The sequence below is a fragment of the Oryzias latipes genome, chromosome 22 (assembly GCF_002234675.1).
Source record: "Oryzias latipes chromosome 22, ASM223467v1".
NCBI classification, from domain to species: domain Eukaryota; kingdom Metazoa; phylum Chordata; class Actinopteri; order Beloniformes; family Adrianichthyidae; genus Oryzias; species Oryzias latipes.
Genome location: NC_019880.2, coordinates 2,026,137 through 2,053,815, shown reverse-complemented (window position 1 = coordinate 2,053,815; position 27,679 = coordinate 2,026,137). Strand labels below are relative to the sequence as shown.

Below are 27,679 nucleotides of genomic sequence, written 5' to 3'. Positions count from 1 at the left end.
CAGGCAAATATATTTTCTTTAGAAATGAATTATTAAAATAAAAACTAAAATCGAACAGCGGACAGGGGGGTTTAAATGTGCAGGGGAGTTTCTTTCGGCACAACAGGACCGACATGATGACGTCACTACGAGAGGTTCAAAGCGATTGGTTGTCACCCCGGCTGAGCGGCTGGTCACGTGCTCACTCCACCTGCGGCAGAGTTCATTAAGAGTATTAGGGCCAGGTGTGATAGAGCGGTTCATTGCAGTTCAGTTCAGTTCAGTTCGGCGGGAAGCGTCTTTGGTGGGGCTCCAGGTTCGTGGTTCTTCATTCTGTCCGGTTTGTTTGTTTTAGATTCTGCTTTTCAACTTGAAATGTGATGCTTTTTATTTAAGTCATTCATTGGGGATGGATTTTAGACACAACCTGTGAGTTTTCCAGCTGAGGAAGAGCGTGACCATGGCTGTGTTCTGATCACTTTCCCAGAATTCTCTGCTGGAATCTGCTCAGGACAATGAAAAGTGGACCTCAATCAAACAAAGAGGTAACTACTTAAGTAAACGCCTTTAGCCTCAACATAAAGACAGACCTGTTTGTGTTTATAATTCCCTAAAAGACTCAACTTCTAAAGTATTTTTTCTCTTTCTTTTAGGAAAATCTTCAGCCTGTAAGTCCCTCATTTGTTGTTTTGGCCGCCGTGCCTCTCTCTTCCTCTTTCTCTAAGCTTGCATTGAAGGTGACTTTAGTCCACTTTGGTTCGGTGCAGCAGTGATGCTCTGCTGAGACTATTTGGCCACGATGAGGATGGAGCTTATTGTCTAAGGAACTTTCAGCTGAAATGTATAATTTATCCTCCTGCTGGTTTTCCAAATGTGCTTGAACATTTTTTTTTACTCTGATCTCCTTTCATGGAGTTCCTAACAAAACCTGCTGTTCGTGGCCGTAAAACAAAATAGACTTAAGAGAATTTATAGTTCATTTGCGTCCTCGCCTCCGTCATTTTACATTTTCTGCCATTTTGGAGATTTCATCAATCATCTTCATGAAGGTATGTAACAGTTTTTAAAGCACACACCCACATTTCATTTGCGTGGAGCATTTCATCATCATGGAGATCCTCAAAAGGTACGTCCCCTATACCTGCTTCTTTCCTTCCAGGCCACCGTGCCGCCCCCTGTACGACCTTCTGGCGCCGTGCCGCCCCCTGTATGACCTTCTGGCTGCCGTGCCTCTTTGTTTCTTGCTTTTACTCTTCTTTTTGTCAATTTTTGACTTGTGTACATCAAAGTGTGATTATTTATTTAAAACTAAGTATTTAATTGTTTTACTTGTATATTTTTCCTGTTCCAGTAAGTTTCTCCTCTGTGGTAAAGTCACCTTCAATGCCGTTTCCTTTCTGGCCGTCAGGCTCAGCGTCAGGTTTTAGTGTTTGCTCTGAGTTCTTGGAGCTTTGAGGTTTGGAAGAGTCCAGTCTGGTCAGGGTGAGATCTTCAGGAAACTGTTGGAAGGACTCTGTAGGTCTGGAGCAGAGGTTGTGGTTGTTGGGCTGGAGCTGAATCGGTGAGGGACTTGTTGGTTTGGCGGACCATCAGAGATTCTGTCCTTTTTCTGTTTCTTCCACGTTTTGGATCAGTTTGTGCAGACTTTGTTTTTCAGGTGGTGCGACGAAAGGTAAGACCCATTTTTATATTTTATTGCTGGGCCTTCCCGCCGTGGTTGAGCCCTATTTACCATCGGGTTGGGTAAAATGGATTTGGTTGATCAGTGGTTGTGATTTCTTTGGTTTGCTGGTTCAAGTCTTTGAACACGGATCTGTTCCAAACGTTGGTCTGAAGGTTCGGTTCTTGTTCTGAAAGCCCAGCCCACAACCAGGGAGCTGTAGATCAGGGAGGACTGCATGCCCCACCTGCCACATCCACCTGCATTGGTGATGCATGAATGCATGTCTGGGTGGTTCTTTCATTGCACAATGGTTTATTTGGGAGTTTTTCCTTCTCTGGTTCGTCTTTCTGTATCGACTTGATCTCCTCTTTTGTCTCAAATGTCTCCTTTAGACCCTCGGATCTCTCATTGGCCTTTGGTGCTTCAGTTCTTTTGCGTTGGACCGGTCTGGATGCTGGTCCATCTGTTCCTCATGGGTCTGGGGTTGGGTCTCGTCCGTCTACACCGGTCTTTGCTCTTTGAGCCGTCTTAGTTCTGCCTGTTCCTCTTTCTTGATCCTTTTTCTCAGAAGTTTCTCTTAATTCTTGAACCTTGTGTCCCTTATTCCACCTTATCTCATATTTTCATTTTCTAGAATTTTCCCTCTTTATCCTTCTTCTTTGTCTCAAACTTTAACATACTTTAAATCTTTTAAAATTATTTAAATAATAAAAAAATAAAATTAAGCTAATATATAATTTCTGCAGTAATTTAAAAAAAGTGGCAGCAAAATATGAAATGAAAAGCAAAGGATGTAAGATGAAAATAAAATATAAAAATTAATTATAAATGTTTAAGTTTAGTAATAACTAAAATTAAAATACCCAGACTTGTACAAGTATGCACTTATAGTTGCAGCAAAATATTTAATCTAAAGAAAAGGAGGTAGAATATTTGTCTTGGTCATTCTTCAGCAAATTTCCTTTAAATTCTGTATTTTAGTTCATGTTTAAATTTTGTTTTTAAGCGATTGTAAAGGGAGGCTTCCCTGCAGACGATCTAACATTACCTCTGATTTTAACTTTTTATTTTTTTTGATGGTTTAAAGAGCTCTTTTGGACATTTGTATGTACACTAACCAGTTTCTGTCATGCAGCAGCTTCAAGAGAACTGAAACCAGGATGTCAGAATTCAATGATCCAGGACCGGGAAGTGGGATTCACAAACACACCACTGGCAGCAGCTCTCAATGTGGAACTGGACCTCTGGGACGGTACCATTAGAGTCAATGGAACTGAAATGTAACTGAAACCCAACCAGTGAACAAACTGAACATCGGCGCATGAAAGATCAACCACATGCGGCAAACCGCATGGAAAACCTGCACTAAAGTGCCCGGACAAAGGAATAGTTCACAACCCTGGAGTTTCTGTTCCGAGAGACGTGATTGACAGGACGCCCGACAAAGAGTCAATAGAATCTATCATCTGAGTTTGTGTTGCATTCAAAGCCCGGCTCCTCACCGCAAAACTGGACTGTGGCGGCTTTTTAAACTGCTGCAAAACCTCGTAGAATTTTTAGCAAATTGGCTGCTTGAAAAATGGAACCAAAGCGGAACTTGTAACACTATTTATTGATGGGACACTCCATGCAGAGAACGGCCTTTAAATTTTTTTTGTTTCAAGAAACAATGGAACTGGGAGTCCTGCAGACTTTAGATCATCAAAATATGCATTCTCTGACCTTTTTATTTTGATCCTGTGTGGAACTAAGCATGGAAGTGAAAGCAGATCTTGACAAAGATTATGGAGTTCAGGGACCGCCATGTGATTTAAACGTTCTGGTTACATTTACAACCATCCTGTCCTTGATCTACACACCTGAGATGGTTGTGTAATGCTGTTGACTTTAAGGTAACCGGTCCAGAAAAATGAAGTTTTATTTTAAAGTATGTGATTGTTTAGGTCTACATGGGGCGGTAGCGACTTATTATAGGATGACTTAGACGGTCCATGAAAATCAGTTAAAATACTTTTTTCTTTTCAGGTTGAATATGGTAATTATCAAAACAAGAGCTCTGGAGAAACCATGTTGTATGTTTTGTTCTGGCAAATGGGTGGAATATAAATTCTGAAAGTTGAAACTGAACCAACTTTTCTTGATGAGTTGGGTATTTCTCTCCTTGGTGGTTTTTGTGGGTTTTACTTATTTTTTTAAACGTTTTACTTAACCAGGGATTTTTGTGATAACCATTCTCTTTTCAGGGGAGTCCTGGTCCAGACGGCAGGAACGATCAATACAATCCTTAACTGCAATTCAAAACATTTACAGGTTTCATTTCCAAACCTTTGAGCAAACGTTTAAATTGTTCTTTCTTCCAGGTTTTTCTAAATTTTGTCCTTTTTGTGAATTATTTCTTGTATTCCAATAATTTTTTTGGAACTTCTGTGTGAACTCTTGGTATGGTCAATAACGGTGATTCTTGAACATAGAGAATTGGTTTAATGTTTTTATATTTGCAGATGTAAAATACTGTAAACACATCAATAACACGTGTTCTGTGCTGATTGTACATGAGGGGTCTCTATGGTCTTTGCATTGTCATGCTGAATATTTAAATCTTTATTTTTTTTTTTCTGGTGGCAGAACAAAACCACCTTTTCGCAATTACAGCCTCCAGGTTTCTGCAGAACTTTTTGCTTAAAGGAACTTTTCGGTAAACACCGGCTGACTTATGTGACACGTCTGACATTTCATCCTTGTCATTTAAACAAAATCTGATTGGCCACAAACTGCTTTTTAGGTTCATATGTCAATGTTCTTTAAAAGGTTTGGTTCCAGGGAGAACTTTCCTTTGAATCAGGTTCCATTTTACTTCTTTCAGGGATAAGTGGTTTTTAATGGTGAACTATTTCACAGGAGCCAATTTAAACCAAGACCTTGATGATGAGGGTGGGGGGAGGGGTCTTAATGTGTTTTAACCAAATGTTTAATCAAATATTTGACGTGCACATTTCAGAGGTGAATGTCTTACCTGCTTGCTGATGTAACAACTTGAATTTACATCAATGTCTTCAGTCTGTCTGACATGACCGTATAGACGTATAGATTGTTGTTCAGGAGGGACTGCTTTTCTTTACTAATCTCTATGTAGTTTCTGGTATGTTGATGAAAACCAAATTCTTTCTTTCAGGTTAAAATTATTTTTTTGAACTCCAGTGTGGATCAGAAAGTCTTGACAGATTTGTCAGCCATATGGATGGTTGGTCAATGCTCTTTATCCACAGTGACTGCATTTTATTCAGCTTGAGTGGATGGTGATTCATGAGAATCATTAATCTGCTTAAACCTGAAGTTTTATTGTGATTCTGCACTAAAAAGCACCATGGGTGTTATTTTATTTATTTTAAAGCTGTTCTACTGATCTGCCATGTCTAAACGGCCGTCTAACCCACTAATGTAGAAACTGGTCCCAGCATTTGCCTTCTCTTCATGGAACATTTCTTTCTCTGGCAGGATTTGGTTGGCTTTTTCAGTCACAGCCTCCAGGTATTTGCATTTCCTTCATCGCCTAAAGGAACTTTGTGGGTTCCTGTACAAAAACAAACTTCTGACTTTTTCGTTTGACTCAATGAAATGACCCTGTCCTCATCATGAAGTTAAACTGGTCTTAAAAAGGTAACTGTGTTTCACGTGATTCAGTGTTAAACTTTTCAGATCGGTTTCAAAGACCCGTCTAAACTTCAGAAGTCTAACGTTGGGTTGAACAGGAGGTTCTGTTTGTGTGGTAGAACGTCCTGGAAAACCAACTGTTCTCTGATCAACAGTGACGTTGCTGTTGGCAAACCAGATCTGTATTTTTTGGTGGAGCTGCAGGAATTTTATTAAATTCTTTGTGTTTTACTAGCAAAGCAAAAGGGCAAAGCTCCAGTACAAAAGTAAATGTCTGGTCACACAGATGGTTCCTATAAAAGGCCTGAATGTCACCAGCTTACCGGCATGTTCTTCAATCTGTGGGTCAAACTGTTGCATTTATGGCAGAACATCAATGTCTTTGCATTAAAAAGACTTTTAGATTTCTCAAACATGGCTTTTTTCAAACTGACCTTTTGAATGGGATCTGTAAAAGAGATGACTTTATCCTATTTTCTGGAAATGGATCTGCCAAAAGAACTTTTTATCTTGGACCAAAGGTTTTGAGTCTTGAAGTTTTGATTTCTTCAACCTGTGGCCTGGATATTTGAACTGTTGAGGAAAATGTCGTAATTTAAAATGGAAGAAATGTATTTGTCCCTCAGTGGTGAAACTTTTTACAAAATCTAATTGACATGAACGGAGGAACTCGACTGTTCCAACAGAGAAATAGGGAAAACAAACTGTGGGAAGCTGGAGAACAAAGTACTGATGGACGGGATGGGAATCGTTCATGGAGACAAATGGATGATCATAAATGGAGTTTTGTCGTTTGGATTGAAGCTTCTGGCTGGGAAAGTGGATTGAAAAAGGTGAAAATGCAACGTGCACACTACTGAAAAAGTGAAGGATGATGTGATTTGGGTTCTCTTTAGACTCTGAAGATCTAAGGGATGTTTGAAGGAGTTTCATCTGGAGCCGTGCATCCAAACTAAAGGCTTCTCTCTCCATCTGGTGAAACTAAAGCTTTATTTTTTAATTCTTGAAGAATTGCTTCCACAATCTGAACAGACTTGGACAAACTGGTATTTCTTGGACCTGCTGGAACTGCCACAAACGATGGATCCCACCTGTGGCATTGAGGAGATTCAAACCACTGCTGAACAATGTGATTTGTCATTTTACTGCAGATATCTGATGTCAAACTGTTTTCATGTGAAAAGGAAATTTCCTGAAGTATCAGCAAAACGGTTGCTGTTAAAAACTCAATCCTCAATGTGACACTAGTGGTGAGAAGTACTAAATGGTAAAATTACTAATGCAAAATAGCCAAAGATGTCAAATAACCTTTAAAGGTTTTAAAAACGCTCGGCTAATACATTTGGATTACTAAGCCAAACTTAAAAAAAAAATTGTAAAATTTCAGACAAGTTAATCAAACTCTATATTAAAATAACTAAACTTCTCGTGTTTTAAAAATTAGTTTATTAAAAATACTCAATCTTTGGAAATAAATCTTTAAAAAATAATCTAAGAAAAGGTGAAGTGTTATATAGTCCTAGAATAGAATATAAATTTCAAATTGGCTACAGATTAAAAAATGTAGGTTTGGTTAGGTAATGCAACCACAAGGAGCACCGTCCAGTGCTGCCATGTGCCGGTCCCAAGTCCGGACAAATGCAGAGGGTTGTCGGGTGAGTATCCGACGTAAAACCAACCAAATCAATGCAAGCGGAACCAAAAAAAAAATATCTGTGTGAAATTGAAGACAATCTACACTTTAGAAAATGTTTATTCGTTCTATGCATGTTTGAGTTCCTCCTGACGTGACAGAAGCACAGATGGGATCAGCTGAGAGGTTTTTGTTCAGCTCTCTCATGGGTTTGTATCGCTGTGTTCAGCCACAGAACAGAAATACAAGCCTTTATCTTCAGGTTCCACCTTCTTCACTGTGAACGTTCCTCTCTCAGCTTCTGTCTTGGTGGCTGAGAACTTCTCTTTGCTGAAAGCTCCAAAGTCGTGCTCTCCTCCTCTTTGAGCTGTAGACGTGAAGACGACCAGCTCCATGGTTTCTCCAGGCAGCTGTCTGTACCAGTACATCTGGAAATACTGAGCCCCCTTTGTGTGGCTGCAGTTCATGGTTGCATCTTGACCCTTCTTGGTCCACAGCATGGAGGTCTGGCTGACATCACTACCATCAGTTCCACCTGAGTGGAGAACAATGACAGTTCCATAGATGAACATCTGATCTGTGAATCAATCTGAGGAGGTTCCAGAGTTTTACCTTTGATCCAGAGAACAAACAGCAACAAGCTGAGGAGACCACGTCTGCTAGAAGACATGTTGGAAACTGAACGTGTCCGTTATGTGTGGATGCAGTTAGAGATGAAGACATGCAGGGAGGAGTGTCTCTGCAGGCTGTGGTCTACTGATCTGAGGAAACGTGAGGAGGTGTAGTGGGCAGACACTGCCCCCTACTGGTTGAAACAACTTAACCACTCGTTTGCTTTTAATCATATTAATCTCAAAAACTATTAAGTTACATTACAGTTAAATGCAAACTGGTCCAAAACCCTCAAATAGCAAAAATGAACATTTATCAGAGAACCAGCACTCTGAAGGATCCTGAAAACCAGGATTCAGTTCTGTTTGCTGCTTTGCTGCAGGTGTTCCTGATTCAGTTTGTGTTGATATGAATCAGAGGGTTTTTGTGCAGAAAAGCAGCTCATTGAGTCACTGTGTCTACTAGCTGCACAGTAATAAACCCCACTGTCTGCAGGGTTCAGCTTCTCCAGGAGGAGATCCGACTTCTTTGATCCGTCTCCACTTATTTTGACATTTTTCTTAAATTTCTCCTCATAGTTTGGAGTGGTGAGAAATGCATGTCCAATGAGATCCAGAGCAGAGTCATCCTGTAGCTTCTGGTACCACAAAATGACGTTGTATGAAGAGACGGAGTGATTGCAGCTGATGGTTGCAGAACCCTGAGATCTTTCTAATATTGTTGCTGGATCCTGATGGACTTTGCTGCTCAGTGAGATGTCTGTGTTGGAAGAAGAAAACACATGAGGAAGAGACAAAAGGGTCAATGTGATGAAGCAGATGAAGGTCAGACCTACAGGAGAAGCAGAGAAGCAGCAGAGAGATCCTGCAGACGTTTCTCATCATCATGTCTGGATCTTCCTCTGTGTCTCAGTGTGGACTGACGGCATGAACATGACAGGAGATCAGCTCAGAGGGGAGGAGACACCAGCTGGAAACGCTTCTGCATCACCTGCTGATCTTACTCTTTAGCGCCCTCTAGAGGACAGCATTGATGGGATCAGCTGAGAGGTTTTAGTTCAGCTCTCTCATGGGTTTGTATCACTGTGTTGACTCACAGCACAGAAATACAAGCCTTTATCTTCAGGCTGCACCTGTGAACGTTCCTCTCTCAGCTTCTGTCTTGGTGGCTGAGAACCTTTCTTTGCTGAAAGCTCCAAAGTCGTGCTCTCCTCCTCTTTGAGCTGTAGACGTGAAGACGACCAGCTCCATGGTTCTTCCAGGCAGCTGTCTGTACCAGTAGATCTGGAAGTGTCCGTGATCTTTGGTGTGGCTGCACTCCATGGTGGCGCTGCCGCCTTCCTCCGTCCACAGCAGGGGGGTTTGGGTCACGTCATTACCTGCAGATGAATCTGAGAAGAGAAAGTTTGTTACTCTTTGTCTTGTTTCTCAATCCAAACAAACATTTTTTAGCTCACCTGACGTTTGCAGAAGCAGCAGCAAAAAAGCAGGAAGACAGTTTCTGAACACGAACATGTTCACTGGATCAGTCAGAGCAGCTCAGGTGTCATGTACTGCAGGTCATGTGACCTTCAAAACGTCACTGAGATCATGTTGGGATTATGGAGCGCCCCCTGCAGGCAATCCTACCTTTGTTCACTCATCTTTCTCACTTTCCCCACCATTTAGTCTTGCATGCTAAGTATTTTTGGTCCATGAGGATTTTTTTTGATACACTCATGCAAAATAGTTTGTATCTTCGTCTTACTCGACTTATGTAAAAGTTTGCAGCGTACTCGTTTTATAGTTTGTAAAATATTAACTTGTTTTGATATTACGTATGAGTTTTTTTTCTTTAAGTCATTTCGTGGCTATAGTAATGAATGGGCCGATTGGGGGGGGGGGTTGAAACTAAAAACTAATAGTCATATTAAATAGAAGCTAAATCAATAGTTTGTTTTAAATGCTGTACTGTGCAGCCGGTGTTTAAAGTTTTAACTTTTTTTTTTTTTTTTTTTTTTTTCCCCAGATCTTGGACCAGTTCGGCTGTACTTAAGCTTTTTTATTTATTGTTTTAATTATTAAAATGATTTGAAAAAGTCTGGTTTAGCATGTCTAAATGGATGTAGAGAAGTCACATCTGGTTTACTAGATCTGACGTGACTTGACCAATAGATGGCGCTCTGAGTTAAGGCTTCTGCTGCTGCGTCCTCTAGACATTGTTCTGTTTTGTAAAATAAACATATTCTAAGCTTTTAACTGAAATAAATTCCATGTTTGTTTAGTTGAGTGGTTATGAGAAAAAAATAATCCAAAAGATTTCTACATCCAAGGAAAAATGGATTAAAGACTCAATTTTATGCTGAAAGTCAAAAGGTAAACATTAGTTGGAAAGTTTTGCCTCTAGAGGTTCTTTAAAACCTTAAAGTTCAGTTTTACTGATTACAACAAAGGCAACACTTGAGTAATTCTTTGCAAACAGGATTGTTTTTACTATTTAGTTTTTTTTTAATGTATTTTCAGTTCATGTTTATCTATAATCCTTTCACATTGCTGCTTTTGATGTCATCAACGATAAGCTTCCAGACGATGATATCCACAGACGACGGTGTATGTTGTATGCTCAGGCAAACACGCTTGCATGCAGGGTTTATTCACACTCGGAGAATCTTATTATTCTTTTATTTAAAACTTACTGCCCACCTGTGGACAAACTCTAGGGCCTCCAGCATGAGGAAGCTACAGGTAGCCCATAATGATGCCCTAAGGATTTTATTAAAACAGCCTCGGTGGTGCAGCGGTTTGTTGGATCTGGAGTTAATACTCTAAGCTTTATTAAGACAGTTTATCTATTGTTTTATTATTTCAAATGATGAAATCATTTTAACTCCCACCAATGTAAAGGACAGCACTTTTCCATACCAACCCCCCTATTTGGAGGTTTTGGTACTGTCGCCTTTTTTAAAGTTTTAAGTTTTTTTAAGTCAGCAGTTTTAGTCTTTTTATTAAGTTCATGATACCTCATTATTTTACTGTTTTTATACTTTTATGACAGTTTTTTTTATACTTTGTCATCGTTCTAATACTTGTTTGAGTGTTTTATTCTTTTCCTTAAGTCTTTTATGTTTTGTGTATTTTGTGGCAAATGGACCTTGAGTCTGTACTAAAGCTTATGATTTAAACACGCATGTTCATGTTTACGTGTTCTGGCTGGGGCCGGGACGCTCTCAGCTGCTCCTCCTCTCTGGGGGTGGGGGGGTCCACTGGCCTGGTTTCAGGTTGTCCTGACTACCACGGCTGCTGGGATGTCTGCTCTGCTGGGGGCTCTGTGTTGGATGTGGGGGTCCGGGTTCCAGATGCTGCGACATCGTAGAGGACAGACTCTCCTCAGGACATAAAATGTCTTTCAAATATCTATTTGCTCACTAATCTAAACAAAATAAAAAAACAGTTCAAAAGTGAACAAACAAATAAGAGCAATAAAAATACTCTCATATGTAAATTAATGTGAAAATGGTTCAGCAAAATGAAATGTTTTTGTTTTTTTTAATCCTGGAGAAAGCGCTTGTTTAAACTTGGCTGCTTTATTACATTTTTTTTTATTTTTTATTATTTTAACAAAAGTATATCTCTATCTCTATCTCTCTATATATATATATATATCTTTTGGTTTTGAATGTCAATTGATGTTACCAACAGAACTCAAATAGAAACAGGACAGATCTCTTTTATATGAAGGTTATTGATCATTTTTCTTATTCTTTTAGTCTACATAGAAACGTTTTTTTTCTTTCACCCTAAACCTCTTTGCACCTGGATGCTGCATATAATTGGAATTCATCCAATGGCATTAATTGAATTGGATTTTTTTTACATTTTAATTTGGGAAATTTGTCTTTAAACTGAAATTTTGTTTGAAAAAATCCTTTTACGCCTTAAAAATACATGAGGAGTTTAGATTTTTATTTCAGAAATTCAGTATAAAACCTTAAATTGTGAATTTATTGAATTTATTTCAGTGTTTTTGCTCTTTTCTATGAAAAGAATAGTTTTAATAGCCTAAAGATCAAACACAGCATTTTTTTTTGTAGAATATAATTATTTTTTTTACAAACTTACGAAATATTTGAAGCGATTAATTTGAGTATATTTCTCCCAGATTGGACATTTTTGCCTCATTTAAAGAGACGAATCCTTCTTTTTCAGGATAGTCTTGTTTCACGCAGTGAAATGGTCTGAATACGTTTTTGCACAGCTTTGCAGGAGCGGCTGAGACGAACCGTCAGCCGTGGTTTTTATTGGTTTCATCACCACAGATGTTTCCTGCTTCTGTCAAAAACAACAAACAGGTTTGCCAAAAGAATAGGAAACTTTCTATCAGCTGAGGCTCCATATAAGATTTAAGAAAAAATACAGCGTTCTCTATTTATTCATGTGAGATATAATCTAAAAATAAAACCTACAATAGACAAAATTCATGAATTGGTCAATATCTTTACTTTTTACAATAATTACAGATGTTTAAGGCTGTAAAACTCCTCACTTTAAACACGTTTCTCTCTCTTTTTTTTTTTTAAACTCTCATTTAAAGAAAATCCAGGATTATAGAAGAAAACAACGATGTGATCAAAGATCGATGTCCAAACAAAAATTTGGTGAGGAGAAAGTGAGGATCCAACCAACCAATCAGCATTCTTAAAAATATAACCATGAATGCAAATGAACTTATTTTATAACTATTCAATTTCTTTTGGATACTTGATATATTTTCCCCAAAATTACTGTGGATTTTGTATCTGAAGACCAGAAATCAAATAAAAAAAAAGTCTGTTTACTTTAATCAACATTAAATCTGGGGGGTTTAAATCAAATGGTTCATATTTAATATTAAATTCTCACTGTAAACTTATATAATTCAAATATGTGAACAAAAAATAAATGGTTCTCATTTAAAAGTACAAACTAGGGATTGGCCGATTAAATTTTGTTGTCCGATACTTAAGTGTCTACAATAACACAAAGTTTAGATTTCCTTTTTGTTTCTTTATGAAAAACTTTTCTTTCACTGGACAATTACATTGAACTTCACCTTTTTACCTTACAGCAAAGGATCTCATAGGAACAAGCATCACTTCAAACCTTCATATAAATATATCTGTAAGCCTTCAGAGCATTTATTAAATATTGGACAGAACTGTAAACCATAAACTCCCCATTTCCAATAATCTATGAGGAACAACATGAATCATTATCAAAAAAACATTTAGATAAAAACAGTCTATTACTATGACTGTAAACATAAGCTTCCCAATCTATTAGGAACAAGTTTACCTTTTTTAAAAATAAAGTGTTTCTGAAAACAGTCTGTAGATTTTTAAATATCGGACCGATAAACTGAAATGATGCAAATATCGGCTGATTCTGGCGCCGATATGTTGCCGACATAACTTTGTATTTTACTAGAAATGACTCTAATTTCCATTTGTCCTCACTGTCAACTTTGGTTTTTTCTTATTTTTTCCAGTTGGAATTTTAGAAATGAGCTATAAAGAAGGTTCCAGCCGTGGATAATCATGGAACGTAGCCGATCACAATCAGAAAAACCCAGCTCATCCTTCCTGACTTCACATATTTAACGATTTCAGCCAGCAGAAACATATTTGGAGCCTCAGATCGGGGTAAACAGCTGTTGTTGCTAAGACACATGTTCTGGTTTTTTAGCCTCGTTTTGCACTAAGGTGCTCGCCGTCCAGCTGTTTGCTCGGGGATGTGCACGGAAGCAGCTGCACTCAGGTTGTGGTGACGTTTCCGGCACAGGAAGGAGCTGCGGGCGGCTCGGCGCCACATCCTGCACGCTGCTGCAGCTCTGCACGCCTCTGCACTTTCCACAGCTTCATCTTCCTCTGACCTTCGTCTGTCAGACGACAGTTTGGTTTTTGCTTTCATGTTTTGTCAAGTTTAAAGATGCAGCAAAAACCTTAGTGGAAGTATTAGTTTAAAGTTTTCTCTGCAGAATTTAAAGGATCACCTATGGAATATATGAATCGTATCAAATGCATGAGGATTACTTGAAAATGTAAAAACTAAGTACAGATAAAAAGTTTCTGTTGCAAATATTTGGTGTTCTCTGAAGACTCGTGAACATTTTCCTTTCACTGTAATTCTGAGCAGCAAAAACGACTTCTCTGAACGGATGCAGCTAAAAATATCTGAGGTTATTTCTGGAAAAAGTGACGAAGAGGAGGAGATGAAAGTTGGAAACTGACAAACGTTCTTTTTATCATTTTTATTGAAAATGTATTATCAGAAACATGAAAAACTCTGATCTTCAGACTTGATTTACAGCAGAATGCCGCTCCTCTTCGGCCCGTCCCTCACCTTTTCCTCTTCTTTTCTGCCAAACTCTGGAAAAGTCACAGAATAAGACAATTTTACAAACTCGTCAAGAGTTTTTGTTTGTTCCATCTGGTTCAACAGACCTGAAGCTTCCAGGCCACAAACCAGATGAAGGCTCCATAGATGCAGCTCTTCACGATGAAGATGATGTAGGAGAGCTTGGCGCTCTGAGTGATCCTCAGGTATTTGTCTGCAGACAGAAAGCATCAGATGAAACGGCAGCAGAAAGCAGGTCTGAAGAGTCCAAATGAAGATCCTGTACCTCTGCTCAGCTCCGTTCCTGATGGGCTTTCTGTCAGGAGGAAACAAAAACGCTGTCAGATGTTTTCTGTCCCCCAGAAGATCAGTTTAGACGTTTGTGCTGCAGAGAAACTCACTCTTAGCTTCACCAGTGATGCTGTCATTATGATATGTGGTTGTTGTTCCATTGAAGAAGCTGACACTGCAGACGAACTTGATGTCTGAGGTCCACTCCTCAGAGGAAACGGTCAGCCGGCTGGTGATTCTGTAGGATGTGCCGTACCTCGTGGCGGCGCTGTCCGTCGCCACACCTTTGCTGACAGTTTCCTCATTAATCATCCAGGAGACGCTGACATGGTCCGGATAGAAACCAGACGCCACACAGACCAGGGTCTTTTTGCCGCTACTGCACTCCTTCTCAGAAGGTGAAAGAACCTTGACTCTAGTTGGAGCTGTGACGTTTATACCTGATTCTGAAAGACGAGAGGAGAGAACAGAGAGTCAAAGCAGGAACAGTTGAAGCTCCAGTTTGGCTTTGAAAACCCGCCGTCACTCTTCATGTTTCACCGGATCTCACCAAGAACCGTCAGCCTGGTTCCTTCTCCAAAATAGGCCTGATAGCTGCCTGAGCACACCGCCAAGTCACGCTTACAAAAACCCACCGGCTTTGAGGCGACCGTCAGCTGTTTGCCGCCTGACTTCTGACTCCGGATGAGACCAACCTGGTTCTCCTGAGGTTTTAACTGAATATACGCCCAGGACTTTGGTTCTCTGAGACTTAAAGGCAGCATAACAGCAACAAAGTTTTTTTTTTTTTTTTTTTTTTTTTTTTTATTCATGTGCGATCAACTCTTTTCACTGTTAGACGTTTTTTCACTTTCATTAATTGTTCTGTAGGTCAGGCCCACAAACAACAGCAAACTATCTGCAAAATCCTGACACATAAACATCTGGAGCGTCTGCTTTCCTTTACATTTCTGTAAACTTTACAAAAAAATTAGACTCTAGAAAGCTTTCCTGATGTAATGAAATGAAGATATGTTCTGGCAAATGTCTCTATTTTTTTTTTCTTACCTAAAACCGTCAGTTTGGTTCCTCTGCCAAAGTAAGCGGGATCGTAGTTGTTCACGCTGAAAAACGGCTGCAGGAAAAGCTGCAGATTTTCTCACCAGATCAACTACCTTTTCCCTTTCTGAAGACGGTTTTTTCTCATCTGTCAGTTTTCCAGCCCAAAGTCTTACCTAAAACTGTCAGTTTGGTTCCAGAGCCGAAGAAAGCTTCTGACTGGAAGCTCACAGTGAAACCTTCACGGCAACAGCTGAACGGAACTATAGAACTCTGAAACTGAGTCAAGTTTACATCTTTCTGTCTTCCTGCTGCTTCTCCATCTCTGAAACGCAAACATTTTCCTCCTAAAGATGTGGAAGCATCCCATCCTTCCAGCCCAGAAGAGGGTTTCTTACCTAAAACCGTCAGTTTGGTTCCTCTACCAAAGACGGCCTCGGCTGCACCAGAGGCACAGCGCACCGGAGCCCTGCTCAAACCAGCTTTCCTTCTGTTTGTGGCTTTTCTTGAAGACATTTGATCTAAAACGGCTGGTTTCAGTTTCCTAACAGGATCCCTGACAAACGGCTTTAGCCGGCGACTCACCGAGAACTGTCAGCTTAGTTCCTCCACCGAAGTAAGCCTCTGCTGTACTGAGGCACAGTGGAGGTGAGCGGTGCTCAAACCGCTCTTTAGCTTTTGAGGGTTTCACCGACATAAACAGGATTTTCTTAGAATTTAAAGGGAAAGCTGCCGATCCAAAGCCAGTTTTAGAACCTGGAGCTTAAGTAAAGCATCAGGCTTTCTGTTATGGAATCCCATTTAGACCTAATATGTTTGACATAAAAACGTATTTTTAGCACAAATGGAACCTCATGTTCTGCAAGAAGATCCATCTGATGGAACTTGGAGGATTTTACTCACCGAGGACCGTCAGTTTGGTCCCCTGACCGAAGTAAGCTTCGTTCTGACACGGTGACTGAGCTTCAGGACAAAAAGTTGGGAGCTGAACTCCAGAACCAAACATTTGCTGTACTGAACGACAAACGGGATTCTCACCCAAAACTGTCAACTTTGTTCCACCGCCGAAGAAAGCTTCAACCCCAGAGTCACAGCGGTTCTGATCGGTCCTGAAATCTCATCTCACTTCATCTCAGGCTACTTTCTAATGACTTATCTTTCTTTACCGTCAAGCCTTTTTTAAGGGTCCTGCAGCAGATTGAGGCCTGGGCACGAGAAACTCTAAATCATCACTAGGATGACCTCGGAGAAACCTATGTTGAACTTTGAACTCTTTATTGGAGTGGCATGATCATCTTTGTAAAGTTAGTCTTCAGTTTTAAATTCTTCTTTCATGTATTTTTCTTTAAAGAATCTCTCCTGTACCACGTTTGTTATCAGTATGGAGTCATTTTAACCGTTACTCACCCAGAACCGTCAGTTTGGTTCCCGGGCCGAAGTGAGCTTCAGCATTGGCACAGCGCTTCAGCCCCAGAGACTTAAATCAGCCTGACATGCTGCAGCGTTTCTCGAGGTTTTTTTTGGACGGGTTCTTTTTCAGGATAAAACCTTCACTTTTCTAGACCTGAGTTTTTGTCTGGAAAAAGGTTTACTCACCTAAAACCGTCAGTTTCGTTCCGGGGCCGAAATAAGCTTCATAATTGACACAGCGCTGCAGCTCGGTGTCAAAAAGTCTTCATCAGACTTCAACTGTAAACGCTGATGAATTCTGCAGCTCTCAATGCGCGGCTCATGCTAACTTTTCTACTTTTCTAGAGTTTCCAGGACCCTTGACTCACCCAAAACGGTCAGTTTGGTTCCTTTTCCAAAGTAGGCTTCGTTAGCATTGTCACAGTGCAACATCTCTGAGCAGCTAACAGGTTTTCTACCAAACCGACTTTTCTGTCCAAACTGAGGCTCAAAGCAAAAGTTCTTCCATCAAATCTCAACTTCTAGAGAAATATTTACCCAGAACTGTCAACTTGGTCCCTGGGCCAAAGTGAGCGGGTTGAGTGTTGGTCACAGTGCTCCGAGTTCAGGTCAAAAACACAGATTGAACTATTTCTCCTCCTTTGAGCTCCAGCAGGTCCTCAGTTTGAGAGGGAAGCTGCAGGAACTGGGAGCAGAGAGCTCCGACTTACCCAGAACGGTGAGTTTGGTTCCTTTTCCAAAGAAAGCTTCACTTCCAGTGTCACACTGGATGTGTCCTGCAGCAAAAAGTCCCCAATCTGTCCCCAATCCTGCTGCTCAGACTCCCTCTGGAGCTCCAGAGGATGAGGAGGGTTTGGATGTGGAGGAAGATCTTCATCATTTCCACCTTTCTTTGCTTTCTCTGGAGGTTTTAGAGCAAACATCGGAGTGATCTTCATGTCCCCCAAAAGTCTTTTTTTGTCAAAGCTTCTGCATATAAAGTCACTTTATGGTGGGCAGGTGTCCCAGCATGCTGCTGCCCCCCCAGGATCCAGAATTCTGCCCCCTCCCAGAGTCCCAGGCTGCAGGGAAGCGTCTGGAAGGCGTGAGGAGGTTTTTGTACGGCGCCTCTATGGGGTTGTTTCACCGTGGCCCCCTGTCCCCACGGTGAAAATGCATCATACAAAAACTTCACGTCTCTCTGGGGCCCCCCCTCCGTGCTTCCCCCACCCTGCACCTCCATATCTTAGCCGCCATCAGCGCGAGTCTGCGGGAGCAGCTGCGCAGTCGGAGGGGGCTGCTGCTATTTCTGTGACAGAGGAGAGGAGAAGGTGATGTTTGACATCTCTGCTGCTCTCAGATCAGCAGCCAATCAGCTGTCAGACGGTCACATGACCCACAAAGAATTAAATGTCTGTATTCACAGAAAGATGCTGGAGCTCTCTGTTAACGGTGTTTTAGTTTTTCTTTGGAGCTTAGTGTCCTCATGTTTAACTAAAACCAGAGTGATCGTGCTTTTAGTTCAAATCTGTATTAGTTGAAGTTGAACAAATCAGGTTGAAATGACATAAAAATATTGAAGAACATCTGGATTTAAAGGACTTTCTCTGAGGACCCCAAGCTCTTTCAGGCTTTCAGTTTGTCCCATCATCCCCTCATCATGTTCACCGAACCGGGAAAGACGTTTTGGATTTTGACCTGACTTTCTTCCAGCATCTTTTCCTGGAGATTATCCAATTTCTTTCATTTAAGTCCAGATTCTTTATTTTCCCTTCAGTGAATCCTGAAAGATACCAGGATGATGAACTTCTGACCACAGTCCAGTCTTTTCTCTTTCCTTCTGTCTACTCTAATCTAACGTAAACTAAAACCAACTTTAATTAGAAGTTAAGAACTGGATTAAGACAACTATGTAAAAAAAAAAAGGTAATTTAAACAATAGTGGGGGTTTAGGCAAGGCAAGGCAAGGCAAGGCAAGGCAAGTTTATTTGTATAGCACAATTCGTACACAAAGTAATTCAAGGTGCTTCACAAAACAGAAAAATGCATTAAAATCACAATACATCATTGAAATAATCAACGTAAAATTTACTTTAAAAGAAAAGAAAAAATTTGAAAAATGATTTAAAAATAAAGGAAGGAAAGGAAAGAAAGGTGCAGATAGGACCTTTCAGTCATATACACGGCTAAACAGAAATGTTTTAAGTCTAGATTTGAACATGAACACAGAAGAGGCGTGTCTTACGACTTCAGGGAGGCTGTTCCAGATTTTAGCTGCAGAATATTGAAACGCTGATTCCCCTTGTTTAGTTCTGACTCTGGGAATCAACAGGAGGCCGGTCCCTGAGGTCCTCAGAGTACGAGATGGTTCATATGGCACTAACATGTCAGAGATGTACTTTGGTGCTCGGCCATGGAGAGACTTGTACACAAGCAGAGCTGCTTTGAAGTCTATTCTTTGAGGTACAGGGAGCCAGTGCAGAGACCTGAGCACAGGACTAATGTGATCATACTTCCTGGTTTTGGTCAGGACTCGAGCAGCAGCATTCTGGATGTACTGAAGCTGTTTTACAGCTGGTTTGGAGAGGCCGGTGAGCAGGCCGTGACAGTAGTCTAACCTGCTGGAGACAAATGCATGGATAAGTATCTCCAGGTCTCGCTTTGACACTATGTTTTTGATTTTGGCAATGTTTTTCAGGTGGTAAAATGCCGCTGATGTTACTGACTTGATATGGCTGTTAAAGTTCAGGTCAGAGTCCATGATTACCCCTAGATTTCTGACTTGATTTGAGGGTTTAAGAGACAGAGAATGAAGGTAGCTGCTGACAATTTCTCTTTGTTTCTGTGGGCCAAAAATAATAACTTCGGTCTTGTTTGAGTTTAGCTGGAGAAAGTTGTTCTGCATCCACGCACTGATCTGTTGGAGGCAGTGGCTGAGTGAATCCACCGGCCCATATTCACCTGTTGTCAGTGACACATAGATCTGAGTATCATCTGCATAGTTGTGATAAGATATGTTATTACTGCGTATTAACTGCCCTAGTGGCAGCATGTAGAGGTTGAACAGAAGGGGTCCCAGGATCGATCCCTGGGGCACACCACAAGTCAAGGCCATGTAGTCTGAGACACAACTCCCAATTTCAACAAAATATTTCCTGTCTTCCAGATAAGACTTGAGCCAACTTAGGGCAGATCCAGAGATGCCAACCCAGTCTTGGAGTCTGTGCAAAAGGATCCCATGATCAACAGTATCAAAGGCAGCGCTCAGGTCTAGCAGGATTAAGACAGAGACTTTTCCATCATCAGTGTTCAGGCGGATGTCATTGGTTACCTTGATAAGAGCAGTTTCTGTGCTATGATGGGGTCTAAAACCTGACTGGAAAACATCAAATGAATTGTTTAATAAGAGAAAATCAGTGAGCTGTTGGTAGACAACTTTTTCAAGGACTTTTCCTAAAAATGGCAGATTAGAGATAGGTCTGTAATTATTCAGTACAGTGGGATCAAGACCGCTCTTCTTCAAGAGAGGTTTAATGACTGCAGTTTTTAAGGCCTCTGGAAATATTCCAGATTGAAGAGACATGTTAACTATTTGAGTAATTGATGGCAACACACTGTTCAGGACAGACTTTAGAAATCTAGTGGGTAACACATCAAGGCAGCATGTAGACGAGCTCAGACGGGTGATGGTCTCTTGGACAGTTTACATAAGCTCCTCCCACTCAATTGATTAAAGTTGTATTTCTATACTTTTATGTAATCATCCAAGTTGTTTAAACAAACTTAATGTAAATGTTTTTGATTTAAATGTACCAAATGTTCAATTCACTATCGTTTTAAACTTTTAAATGAAATGAGCTTTAAGAGAGAACAGCTGTATTCCCGCACATGTCCAGTAGAGGTCAGTGTGCATCAACTCCTCAAAGCTGACGAGTGTCCACCTCTTCAGGTTAGAAAGGTCAGCCCAGTCCCAACCTGCAGGTCTGAGCTCAGAGACGTTTGGTTTCTGCGGGGCAGCGATGAAACATGAAGCTCAGAGAAGAAGCTCGTTAGCAGCTGCAGGTTAATCTGAGCAGATCAGCTTTGTGGGCTTTCAAACACCAACTGTGGCTAACAGCTCCGGCTTTCCCACCACTCTTTATATCAAAATAGACTTGATGTGTTAGTATTTTTGACGACTGAAATACTTCCTTCTGGAAATCACTCACATATAAAGTAATTTAAAAGGTATATTTTTGATTAAATACTAAAAAAGCAGAAAAGGAGCATTTGTTTCTACCAAAAAAAAAGAAAAGCGCTTTAAGGGTTCAATTTAATTTAATAAATTAGGGTTTAATTTTGATTTTCAAACGCGTTTTGAAAAGGACGTCATCCGTTTGTCATTACAAAATCCGAGTCCCTGATTGGTGAAAGTTCAGCCGGTTTAACTTTTGACGTGTGTTCAATAGCTGCTTGTTTTGTTCATAGAGCCTAAAGGCGAGCTTGAAAACCTGCTTAGCGACACGTGAACATGAGAGTTTTGAACGCAGAAGCCCAAAATGCACATTTACGTGCGGTCAGATTTTTTTAAATAAAAGTGGTTGTTCAAACTGGCGTTTCTGAGCCTTGTGTGAAAGTAGCAAAACCCTAAAAAATGTTGCTTTGCTAATATCACAGATTTTTACATTTTTTCTTTTATGTCCCATGGCAGGAATCAGATTCTAGAAAAGCTGAAACGATGAATCACAAATTAGAATTTTTGTCTTCTAGACATCAAAAGCTGAAAACATTAATGACACAACAAAAAAGTACACTTTTGTTTATATCTTGAATTGAAACAATAATGGTAAACAATGAAGCATGAAGTTAATGCAGGCTAGAAATAAAGTTATTCTGTCACATCCCAAAATACAGCAGATTTAAAGCTAATGATCAATAACCTGCAACGAAACATATAGATGTTGTTTTCTGAAATGGTTCTGGTCAGAAAAAAACTTAATATTTGATGTGAAAGGTATTTCTGGAGTAATTCCCTCAGTTTTGAACTGAATGGTCCAACTACCCTGAAGGTCGGGATCCTGTGATCACATGACCTGGATGACTAAGAATCTTATTGACTTTGTATGAGAACTGGACTCTGTGACTCCTCCCCCCTGGTGTTCCAAACAGGAAGTGGCTCCAAGAAGCCAAAATCCCACAGACTTCTATGGAGAAATAACCAGCTGTTACTCAGTCTTTCTATTGGTCAGAAGAAACATTTGCCAAAAAAACGTTGACGCAGACCGACTCGGACCAATCTCTGCTTACTTACGCCGTCTGGCTCCAACATGGTGGCGTCTGTATTCTGCCACAAAAGCGACTGAATTGACTTGATTTGGTTGGAGCTGGAAGGAAACCATTTTCAATGGATGACTTCACGCTCAGTCCAGGTCTCGGATACAGTCAGCGGTCTTCTCCCATGTCCGCTCTGACAGCATACAGGTGTTAAGTGACTGAAACAAAACCTAAACCGAATTTGAATTCTGAGCTTCACTTTAGGATGTTTGATAAGAACCATCTCGTCCTTCAGACTTTAGAATAAACTGCAGCTGCTTCCTGCATGCGCTGCACGTATTTGTAAGGCTGCACGGTCCGGGTGCAGCACTGTGACTGGCGGCGCAGAAGTAGGTGCTGCTGTCGTTCACCAACAGTCCGCTGAGGTGAAGGGTGAAGTTGTTCTGGTTGGTATCGATGGAGGAGTGGAAGCGCCCCGCTGTGTCCTGGTACTCCTTGATGAGGAACTCCAGCTGAGCTCCGTGGCGGTTCTGTCGGTACCAAAGCATGGTGTGGCTGCCCATGCTGAGCCCGCCTCCCATGCTGCACTGCAGAGTCAGCGGGGCTCCTGCCTGGGACAGCAGGTCTTCAGACTGCAGCACTTTGACGGCGGCACCTGCAGGACGTGAAGGACCGTGGTTAAAGATCAGCATCCCTACGAAAATAAATAAATAAAAATATAAATGAAGAGGAAGAATCCACCTGAGAGGAAGAGCAGGAACAGACAGAGACCTGTGAGGAGCATGTTAGCTGATGAACTGACGGAAGACGAGTGACTCCGTTCAACAAGGCGATGAAGGTCACATGACAGCATGACAGCCGGCCTCAGCTGCCTTTAAAGACCTCAAGATTTTCACTAATATTCACATGGCTCCATTTGATCGGTCCCAAATCTTGAATTCAAAAAGGATAAATAAACTTTACTTGATTCCAAGAATTATCTTTTTTGTTTTTGTTTTCAAAATAACATTTCCAAGGAAATGGACAGGAAAGGAAATGCTGAAAGGTGAAAAACAGAGTTAAAATGCATATAAATATTCATTTACTGTTTCCCCTGTTGTTTTGTCAGTTTGCCTTATCTTTGTCTTATATTGAGATGGTTTTGAATGGTTTTGAAAGTAATAGATCAATAAAATGGAAACAAACAGAAAAAAGGATAGTAATAATACTAATGTGACACCTTGGAAGGCTGGTCATGTGATGTAATCAATGGTATAAATGACTCCATACATGGCCTGTTTTAACCTGGACATTATTTATTATAGCAAATGAAGCAGTCTCTGTCGTGAGTTTGATCCAGTCCTTGTGTTCAGCTTCTGGAGACTTACAAGCCACCACAAAGCCTTTGTGCATGTCCTGGGTCTTCCCCGGGGCCTCCGCCCAGTGGGACATGCCCGGAACACCTCTCCAGGGAGGTGTCAAGGAGGCATACGGAACAGATTCCCGATGGTAGTCCGATCACGTTTTCCATGTTAGAAATCACTTCAAAGCAAAAAAGAACCCATAAGGGACATTCCCAGAACGCATGAAGATATGTACCAATGTCGTTTCCACATTTCCAACAGCAATTCCCTGCAAACTGGCCCATATTTGAAAGTAATACAGATGCACAATTTTGCATTGGATAAGCTTACTATTGGTATCTCTAAAGAAATATTGGCACCATTTCTTCAGAGATGACTGTTTTCAGATCTCTTCTCATGTACTTCTCAAGTACTCATTCCCAGATACTACACCAAGCCATTGGTTCAGATATGTGGACGAGTTAAGATCAAAATCCAGGAAGTGGAGGCCTTCACAGATTATATCAATGCTGTCGACAAGAACAGGAAGTTCACCCAAGAAGTCGCAAAGGAGAACATCCTAGCCTTCCTAGACTGTGCAGTAATCATTGGAGATGACTGACAGCTCCTGGTGGAAGTGTAAAGGAAGCCTGCTCACACGGATCAGTACCTGTTATTTGATATAAACCACCCATTACAGCACAAACTAGGTGTTATCAGGGCTTTACAGCATAGAGCCTAAGAGCTCTGATGTAACGCTTTATATTAGGATGCTTCAATAATTTATAAGACATTAATTAGCATTTGTAGATGTCTTACAAATGCCTTATACATGTTAATAAGTTGCTTCTAATTGATGAGTTTAGTGATAGCCGTTTCTTTCCTAATTGTTGATCGCTTTGCCCCCTATGTCTAAAGTGAGACCAGTGTGTTCATCTTCACACGGCTTATAATAAATCCCTTGCAACCAATTGATGAACTGATCATTTTTTTGCAAATGAATGTTTGAAACGTTTGGCAAATTTGGTGCAGCCTGCTTTATAAGTGGTAGGGGTGTGGCCTTCCAACAAGCTCAATCGTGATTGGTGAGAGTAGTTGCCAATAGAAACGTTGACTCAGAACGATTGAACCAATCACTGGTTACTGACGACGTCTGGCTCCAACATGGCGCCGTCCGTACCATGAAAAAAGGGTGACCGATAGATTTCATTTGGTTGGGGTAAACCATTTTCAACGGGTGACGTCACTCGGAACAGTTTGTCACTTGTTCACAACAAGCGCATTTCGTGTGAAAATTTAAAAATCTTTAAACGATTATTATAATATTTTTTTAAAATCTGGATATTTTCTGAAATATGGCTTCCTTCTCCCAGAACATAACTTCCTCCACAGAAAAACGCCAATATTTCTTAAAGACTAAAACGTCAGTCAGTGATGTTCGTTTCCTCCGTCTGCCAGCCCCCCGTGTCACAGATGGGACCCCGAAGGAGGAGTTTTAGTCATGAGCTCTCATCAAACCACATCAGCGTGTGCTGGCGGCGCAGAAATACACAGCCGAGTCTGACTCTTTGGCGCTCCGGAGGATCAGACTTCCTCTCCGGACCTCTTCTCTGGTCATCTCAAACTGGGACTTAAACTCGTTCTCCAGAATAGGTTCTGAGCCCGTGTACCCGTATCCCATCAGGTTCATCCCACCGCTCTGGGTTTGCTGGTACCACAGCATCACATTGAGATTACTGTCGTCGTGGCGACATTTCATCTCCACTCTCTCCTTGCTCTGCGCTATTACTGGAAGAGTTGGGTCAAATGTGACGGCGTCTGCTTCATCTGTGAGGAAAAAAGGAAAATATGGATTAATCATTGTTTAGGGAACACATGGACTCCTGGAAAAAGCATCATCTGGATATTTCTGAACATACATAGAAGCAAGAGAAAAAATGTGATGATGGCCGAGAACATCCTGCAGGTTAGTTCTGCTGCTGAGCTGCACAAACTCTGACTTGGAGGAGGAGGTTTTAGTGAGGGAGTGGCATCAAACCACATCGGCGTGTGCTGGCGGCGCAGAAATACACAGCCGAGTGTTTTTGACTCGCCTCCCGCACAGTCAGGACTCCCTCCACTGTGCCTTTCCTGGTCAGCGTGAACTCCTGCTCCAGCTGCCCCTCGTAGTTCTGAATCGTTTCGTATCCGTACCCAATGAGGGTCATGGCGGCGTCCTCTGAGCGCTGGTACCACAGCATGACGACGAGGGAGCTGTCATCGTGCCTGCAGTTGATGTGGACCTCGCTCTTCTCCTTCACGATCAGAGGAGAGGACTGGTGGAAGGTGACGGCCCCAGCCTGGCCTGTGCAGAGAAGAACCAGTAGATTATGAGGCACTGGTGCATTTTCATGGATTATTATTGATTTCAATGCAGAATGAGTTCTGAGATCTCACAGCAAAACCAGGCGCAGAGAAACCCAAATGTTTGCACGGGTGAAGACATGATCCAGCTCTGATGTGAGGACAGGAGCTCTCAGGCTGAAAAAGGGGCTGTTTCAAAGATCAGGAGGTGTGCTTTGTCTCCACCTGCTGGAGAAATGTGGTCACAGCAGGTTGTGTTCGGGATGGTAAACTCGATTCCTTTCACTGACTCGAGTTGAAATGAATCGCTTACTGAAGCATATTGTAATGATGGGCGGAAATCAACAGTGAGTTTCTATTGAGTTTTTTTCCTTTTATCCTTTTATTAGCAAGTTGGACACTAATGTATATTAAAAAAGCAGTGATAGAACAGAGTAAATATATTTTCTTTCGTTTGATTGTTAACTTTGCCAGACATTACGTAAAGAGTGAATTTAGAGAAGGAGCAGCTACTCCATGTGAACTGCTGGACTACTGAGTCAGGAGGGAGGCGGAGCTACAAACTACTGATTCATTTAATGCTACATTTCTGCTCGGAGGGAGGTAGAGCTATGAGATACTGAGTCATCAGTTCATGCTATTATTCTGCTCAGAGGGAGGCGGAGCTACGAGCTACAGAGTGATTTTTTTTTTTTTTACGTCGATGATTTGGATATTTTTCTACAAGTGCAGTTACTTTGCTAACCGTAACAGGAAGGAGCCGGTTATCGCAGTGTTTCCCCAACCCCGGTCCTCAGGGAAAACTGTCCTGCATGTTTTCCACGTTGTCCTGCTTCTGCACACCTGATTTAGCTCATCGTCAGGCTCTGCAGGAACGCAGGACACTGTGTGCTCAGGACCAGGGTTGGGAAACACTGGGTTAATGAGTCAGTGGGGACGATGATTCGGGATTCACGATACCGTAAAGTGACTCTCGAGTAATAAATTATTCGATTTGGTATTGTGCATCACTAGCTTGGGCAGCAGTTTTTTTTTCTTCTTCTGCCTTTGGAAACATCGTCGTTAAAGTTCTGCTGTTTCATTGCTGCTTCAAAACAAAAAAAACACTCGTAGCTTCACGTTTGGACGTACAATTATGCCCAAGAAATGATCTGCTACAAAATGTAGTTTTTATTATTAAAATGGAAAAGTGTCGTTGCTTCAACAACGTGAAGAACGTGTGAATGAAAGAACCGTCTTTCAGGAACTTATTCCATCTCTTTATTCCATTTTTCTGTCTTTGCAGACACGGTTGGGTGGAAAAACAGACATTTTATCGTCGTTGGTGCAGCTGCATCTTTGATGTTTCAGCACACCAGCTTTTTGTAAAGCTGTCAGGGAGAATGGAACCACCGTGTCTACGAGCCGCACAGAAGTACTCCGCCGTGTCAGACGCGTTCACGTTGGAGATTCTCAGCTGGGCTTTGCTCCTTGCATCGCCTGTGAACTTGAAACGTCCCCTGAAGCCCCTCTCCACGTTTGGGTTCTCATAAGACAGCAGTCCGATCAGCTCCATGGCCGGCTGGTCTCCTGCAGCTGCTTTGAACTGGTACCAGAGCATGTGGGGATAGTCGTCGTCTCCATGGTAACAGCGCAGAATCACCTCCTGTCCAGCGAGCGTGAAAAAGATCTCAGGTGTTTGCTGGATCACGAGTGCCGGCACTTCAAAAGGGCAGAAAACACCTGAAGGTTAAAAAGCGTCGGACAAACGAGGAGGAACAAAGACCTGACGCCTCTTACCTGCAACAGCACACAGAAAAATACACAACACGGACACAATCGTCATGTCTGACTGATGACAAGTGAGGCTGCTCACTGAGTCCTCTTGGAAACACGAACCAATGTAGGCGGAGCTTATCACTATTTGAACGGATGTGTTTTTTTACATCCTGAATCTGAGCACAAATCCACCAAACATCAGGAAGAGGAACATGAACATGTCTGAATAAACAGACATGTTGGCATCACCAACGCTCTGCCCTCCTTCTAAAGAGTGCAGCCTTCCAGAAACTTCCAGACGTTTGCAGGAATTTGAACACATCACAGTGAAATCTTCCACGAGGATCTAGCATGCACTCATACCTCTGGTGTGAGGAAGACCACCCTGAGCTAAAGC

The 27,679-nt window shown here is 41.4% G+C and overlaps 1 protein-coding gene and 3 gene segments (V, D, J or C); all 4 read right to left on the bottom strand.

Moving 5' to 3' along the window:
- Positions 1-7,043: 7,043 nt before the first annotated feature.
- LOC101167017 (immunoglobulin kappa variable 2-29) lies at positions 7,044-7,837 on the bottom strand. Its single transcript, XM_020700936.2, has 2 exons — positions 7,539-7,837; positions 7,044-7,461 (listed from the first exon to the last, which is right to left on the bottom strand). The coding sequence occupies exons 1-2, from the start codon at positions 7,594-7,596 to the stop codon at positions 7,130-7,132; spliced, it is 390 nt and encodes a 129-aa protein (XP_020556595.2). The 5' UTR covers positions 7,597-7,837; the 3' UTR covers positions 7,044-7,129.
- Positions 7,838-8,439: 602 nt separating this feature from the next.
- LOC110014189 lies at positions 8,440-9,167 on the bottom strand. The segment is given in 2 exon segments: positions 8,440-8,928; positions 8,995-9,167. Coding segments are annotated over 2 exon segments (327 nt in total).
- A 4,623-nt stretch (positions 9,168-13,790) lies between these two features.
- On the bottom strand, positions 13,791-25,702 carry LOC101167769. The segment is given in 5 exon segments: positions 13,791-13,920; positions 13,996-14,102; positions 14,175-14,204; positions 14,290-14,625; positions 14,730-15,220. Coding segments are annotated over 5 exon segments (765 nt in total).
- On the bottom strand, positions 24,512-25,184 carry LOC110014289. The segment is given in 1 exon segment: positions 24,512-25,184. A coding segment is annotated over 1 exon segment (339 nt).
- Positions 25,703-27,679: the final 1,977 nt, after the last annotated feature.

Bases quoted from the DNA above. Each gene is read 5' to 3' on its own strand.
- LOC101167017 (XM_020700936.2), bottom strand. From the start codon at position 7,596: ATGTCTTCTAGCAGACGTGGTCTCCTCAGCTTGTTGCTGTTTGTTCTC. The intron at 7,462-7,538 runs GTAAAACTCTGG...TTCTCCACTCAG, and splicing joins GTTTGTTCTCTGGATCAAAG to GTGGAACTGATGGTAGTGAT.